The 5,894-nt window shown below is 40.5% G+C and overlaps 1 protein-coding gene across 1 annotated transcript in view; it reads left to right on the forward strand.

Annotated features, from left to right (window-relative positions):
- LOC106877277 (probable myosin light chain kinase DDB_G0279831) overlaps window positions 1-5,894 on the forward strand; it is a gene marked incomplete at its 3' end in the record, with an annotated part of 41,647 nt that overhangs the window by 17,596 nt on the left and 18,157 nt on the right. The window contains exons 3-4 of the mRNA XM_052973910.1: window positions 2,078-2,286; window positions 5,106-5,600. Coding sequence (XP_052829870.1) covers window positions 2,078-2,286; window positions 5,106-5,600 — 704 coding nt within the window. The remainder of the gene's footprint in view (window positions 1-2,077; window positions 2,287-5,105; window positions 5,601-5,894) is intronic.

The raw sequence follows: 5,894 nt of genomic DNA on the forward strand, positions 1-5,894 counted from the left end.
AATAATAATAATAATAATAATAATCCCTCCCACTATATGCTCAGGGCCTGGAATTTGTGGGACGGGAACTAGTCGATTACATCGACCCCAGTGTTTCACTGGTACTTGCTTTATCGACCCCGAAAGGATGAAAGGCAAAGTCGACCTCGGCGGAATTTGAACTCAGTAATAATAATAATAGTAGTAACTGATTTTTTATTTACCATAAAGGTAGAGACAAAAGGCGGACAAACAAAGGGGTCGGGGGATCGAATGAGACCCCACCGTTTTATTACTACTACTACTACTACTACTACTACTACAACAATCAAGATGATATATATACCATAATGGTTTCTGTTATACCTCCCCTCATGTCTTAAGGACTTTTATATTAATGAAGAGAAATAAATGGAAAAAGAATCCACAGGCGTGTCTCTAAATGAGAGATTATTATAAATAGCACACCTTGATTGCAGGTAAGAACATGAAGAAAGTTTAGATGGAACTTGTCACGAATGGGCTTCGAAGACCACAACATCTGATTTTATAGCAGTTAGGGATCGTATAATTAGCAAAGACCAGAAATAAAACCAGTCAAGACGTGGAGACCATACTTAACATGCAATTAAATAAGCACATTTATTATTTACAGTCTGTAAGCAAAGAAAGACACAAATATTGAAAATATCCTTCTGGCCTGTTATTTTTAGTCGCAATAAGACGGCGAGCTGGCAGAGTCGTTTACGCGCCGGACAAAATGCTTAGAGCCATTCCTTCCGGCTTTACATTCTGAGTTCAACTTTGCCTTCCAGCCTTTAGGACTCGATAAATAAGTACCCATCCTTCAAAGTTGCTAGCCTTGTGTCTGTCTCAAACGAGGGAAGAAACGGCGTCGTGGCTGGCTTTCATCGTTCTCCAATGGGTTTGTATCTCTGCGAGTTCATTTGGTGTTGCAGATTCGAAAGCTTTTGGAACGTATAAGCACAAACAATTTCGTTAAATTCTCGTTTCAGAGAGAAAAAAAAAAATGTTTTCTTTCATTAAATTCTCTCGAAAAAAAATTTTAATTGTTTCTTTCCAATGAATTATTTTTATTCTTTAAAAAAAAAAAAAGATATTCAAGGTTCCGTAATATCTTCATTTTCGTATCGTCTTTCATTTTAAAAACATTCGAACAAAATTCGTATTTTCGTATCTCATTTCATTCAATTCTTCTTTAAGCCTTCAAGGTTCCGTCGTCTTTTCATTTTCTTACTGTCTTCGTATTGTCCATCGACACACAAGTAAACAACGATACATTGGAGTTGCTATGACAATAAATAGTCTCAACTCCCATTATGCAGTCAATCGAATAACTCGATTGGCTAAAATTACATAACTTTAATGGCTTGTAACTTTTTTTTTATCATTAATTATTTCTAGAAGAAACAAAACAACACAAAACATACAAATGAGTGCGATTTTCGTCATCAGCAAATAAAAGTGCATTAGTGTTGAGAATTGGAAAACGATCAGGTGAAAATGTGATATTCTTTAAGTGGCTGGAAGAAATTTAACAAAGTCGCTATCCTGTAGTTTTTAGTTAGGTTTGATGCACCTCGAAATACCTATCGAATGCGTCTTTACATTTTAAGATGATATGGTGCATTTTGAGGAGTATTTAATTGCTATCTCTTGCAAAAGTATCTGCATCCGTTTTAATATGGTTTATCATTTGCGCGTTTATAGGAACAGAAACGATTACAGCAACAGTCGCAAGACATGTCAGACTCTCCCCAGACTCCCGCGACCAGGCTGCTTTGCCCAAACGGTTTGGGGATCTAGATCTGCGCAGGTGCTCGTCTTTATCTCTTTATCTCTTCCCTGTTTTCTTTCATCCATCCACGCTTGTTCCCCTTTGGTAGGCAACATCCTATCCTCTCCAACATGGACTAATTCCAACAGGGAGATGGATGAAGCTCTATCACAGTAGAGAGAGCTGGATTTGTCAGTTCCGGTTACAGTGAAGAATAGACGGAAACAGAAAGTATGGGACAAACCAGCGTTCAGGTGTCACTTCCAATTTTCTCCTTGATCAATCTGATCAATTTTCAAGGTGTCGCCTACTTTCAACTAGAGCAAAATTCTCAGGGAACTGGAGTGATGCCCTGTCTGTGGCCAACATTGGAGGTCTACTCACTCTAAATGATAGTGAATTATCTCTTGCAGCCGTGGCATTTGAGACGTTCGGAGAGACTGGGCCGCCAACCGCGAAGTTCTTGTCAATGTCGGCAGCTCGCCTCACTGAGGTGTCAGGTGATGCCCGTGAGGGTGCTTGCCTTTCCTAACGCCTTAGCCTCGCCTCGCCATCGCCCGTGGTAGTGCCTCGAGCGTGCTGGCTTGCTTCAATAAGTTCCGTTAAACCTTGTGTGCGAATAGTTGGTGTGATAAAAAGAAATTCCTCACAAATGGTTTCAATTCCGTGTTATTTGTACACATTCAAAAAACATACACACACACACACACAGTGTACTGTTCCGTGATAGTGAGATCAATAAAAAAGTACTCCATCTGGTGAGAGATAGATATTATTTAATAAACACAATATATGGTTCTATGTGCTCCTATTAGCACATAGTTTCCTGTGCTGAGAACATGCCAAACACTGTTTCACACACACACACACACACACATTGATAAGTGTCTAGATAGATGGTTTGAGAGAAAGAGAGAGCTGTTGTTGTTGTCATTGACTACCTATAAAAGACGAACGTTCGTTTTCTACATCAGTCCTGAGGACGAAGAACCAAGGCGGACTATTTGTTCGGCCTCCCCTCCTCCACTCTCTAAAAGAAAAGGATCCTTACAACTCACTTGAATTTTTACAGGGCTTCCTATTCCGTCCCCGTTGTCCCGAAACCAGGCTTATTAGATAGATATTCCATTGTATTTGTATTTATTTATGAAGGTCAAAGAGTGCACATATGCGGTGGGGTTTCTTTAAGTCGCCGACATAATTAAAAAACAACCCCACAGATCTTTTTCGTTTCCCCCAACAGATCCGATGTATTTGAATACATACAGGCGCAGGCGTGACTTTGGGGCAAGAAGTTTGCTTCCCCGTCGTTCATGTGTGTGTGTGTGTGTGTGTGTGTGTGTGTGAGTGTCTTTGTGTCTGTGTTTGACTCCCACCACTGCTTGACAACCGGTTTTAGTGTGTTTACGTCCCCGTAACTTAGAGGTTCGGCAAAAGGGGGCCGATAGAATAAGTACGAGGCTTAAAAAAAAAGTACTGCAGTCGATTTGTTCGACTAAAATTCTTCAAGCTGACTGATAGTGCCGCCTGACTGGCCCCGTGCCAGTGGCACACGTTAAAAGCATCCACTACATTCTCGGAGTGGTTGGCCTTAGGAAGGACATCCAGCTGTAGAAACACTGCCAGATCAGATTGGAGCCTGGTGCAGTCTCCCGGCTTGCCAGTCCTCAGTCAAACCGGATGGCACCGTATATTGTTTTAGCAACAGTGGCATATCACGTAAGCATAAGAAAGTTATGCCTTGATAACATTTTTAGACAGATGCAGATCACGTGTGATGTCTTTTATACAGAAATATGACATAATCGACATTTTTGGTTGTGCTTTGGGACTCCGAATGTTTCACTGTCTCTTTCGTTTATTACGTATTTAGATGCAATTTCCAATGTGTGTATAACCTGTTCACCACAGTTATATGCAATAATCAAACTTACTTTGGTGTGTGTGTGTGTGTGTTTGCTGATTTGCTGTGCATTTCAATTTTTGTGTATGAGGAAGCCCAGCAAACCTCAACAGCCCCAGGTCCTCTCAAGTAAGTGTTAGGGTATTAAAGACCCTAAACCAGTCCTATAATGTGTGCCTCCTCCCTCCAGTTCTACAATATATTCTCCTTCTCATAGCCCCTCAATGTGCGCCTTGTTTTCCTGAGGTCAGTTCTTTCAGCCCTACAATTGGGCTTCTTAGTTCTTCCAGCCCTAGAATGTGTACTCCTTTCCTCAGCTCTACATTGTGCACTCTCTATATCAATTTTTTTCACCCCAAATTCCTCCAGCCATCATCTTCCTAACATCAACTGAAAAATGCAGTCGTAAAAAGTATAATTTACATCACGCAAGAAACCTATAATATTATTATATCATTATTACCATACATAGACCATATGATTGTGTTTACTTGTAAAATTTTAGATGTTTCTCACCAAATCATGTGACAACACAACTCTCTTATCTTCACTGCCCTACGCCACTTCCGTCCTCCACCCTACACTCTCCGGCGGGGGTGGGGCTCCTCTTGCTATCTTCCGGGCGTGACCTCCTCTACTCACACTATTGTTGAAATTAATTTTTTTAAAAATTGAATCAAGAAAATGTTGTTCGGAATTTATGCGGTGCGGCCAGATTTTTGCGCCCTAGGCACTCGCCTAGTTTGCCGAGTGTGGGGGGCCGCCCCTGTCCCCGGTGTGCATATAGAGTATGCAGAAATATGAGATAACATGTAGAATTTAAGTTCAATTGAACTGAAGTCCACGTGTATTTCATTAAGAAAAAAATGGTGACTTGTTCAATGGAACCGAGTGTTATATTTCCGTTGATATATTTAGGAAAGCAGTGGGTGTCGGTGTGCCGACAGATCGCGATGATACCAAGCCAGGAATCTGGACCAGCAACGAAGCGAAATCTGCTAAAGGTAGCTTCGAGCTAAGATATTAAAATTCCGGATGGCGTATAAAGGTTTGCATCTGTTCAAGGTGAAATATCTTCTCGTTTTGAAATGGAAACACATTTTTTGTGAGCAATAAACGTTTGTTTTGCTTAAAGAACAAAAGAATGCCGATACTGTGGTCTGTTTCTTTGTTGAGATCCAATGAAAAGTTGTGATCTTCTGCAATGTCTCGCAAAAACTCATGACGTCACAAATAGAGACGATGACGGGAGCCCGTCTTCATCGTTATCTCAAACTTTCCACAGAAAGCTGAAACAGGGGAATTTAATGCCAGTTTTCGGAACCAGTTTAACAACACACTGTTAAAACGAGTAGAAAAAGTCTATGAAAAATTAAAATTAAAAAAGACAAACCTAAACTAATTATAGTTATATATAATTTTGATTGTACCAATCTCTTCAATGTTTAACATTTCGGAATCGTGTTATAATTATGCAGAAATCTGTGAAAGCTCAGACAAAATTATTAAAAAATAAAATAATTAGTAACATAAGATATAATCATATTACACATGGCCAAAGTCTTAGAGGTAATCCCCGGCTACTTTCTGCAAAAGTTCATCCAGCAGAGAAGAAGCAGAGAATTCTTCGTTCGGTAACTTACGTGAAGACTCAACGTGACAAACGTACAAATAAAGTTAGTTTGGGCGAACGTATGAGACAGATCGAACTCCTCGAGAGGAGTTTGAGTCGAACATTGCGTCAGTTAAACGAGGGATTAAGCGACCTGACAAACACAAACAAAAAAATCCAAAGAGACTTGAAGAAATATATTCAAAAAAAGGAATTCGAATCTTTAAACAACTTAACCAACCGTGTTGAATTTTTGACCAAAGACTGCGAGGCCGTATCAAAGGATTTGTCAAGATTAGTTCGCCAAGGTGACGATATCATTCAATTTGGTTTTACTCTCATAGAAACGTTATTTTTCTCTGCAATGAGGGGTTACAGTGGAGGCGCAATGGCCCAGTGGTTAGGGCAGCGGACTCGCGGTCATAGGATCGCGGTTTCGATTCCCAGACCGGGCGTTGTGAGTGTTTATTGAGGGAAAACACCTAAAGCTCCACGAGCCCTCCGACAGGGGATGGTGGCGAACCCTGCTGTACTCTTTCACCACAACTTTCTCTCACTCTTACTTCCTGTTTCTGTTGTGCCTGTAATTCAAAGGGTCAGCC

Source organism: Octopus bimaculoides, chromosome 17 (assembly GCF_001194135.2).
Source record: "Octopus bimaculoides isolate UCB-OBI-ISO-001 chromosome 17, ASM119413v2, whole genome shotgun sequence".
In the NCBI taxonomy this organism is placed as follows: domain Eukaryota; kingdom Metazoa; phylum Mollusca; class Cephalopoda; order Octopoda; family Octopodidae; genus Octopus; species Octopus bimaculoides.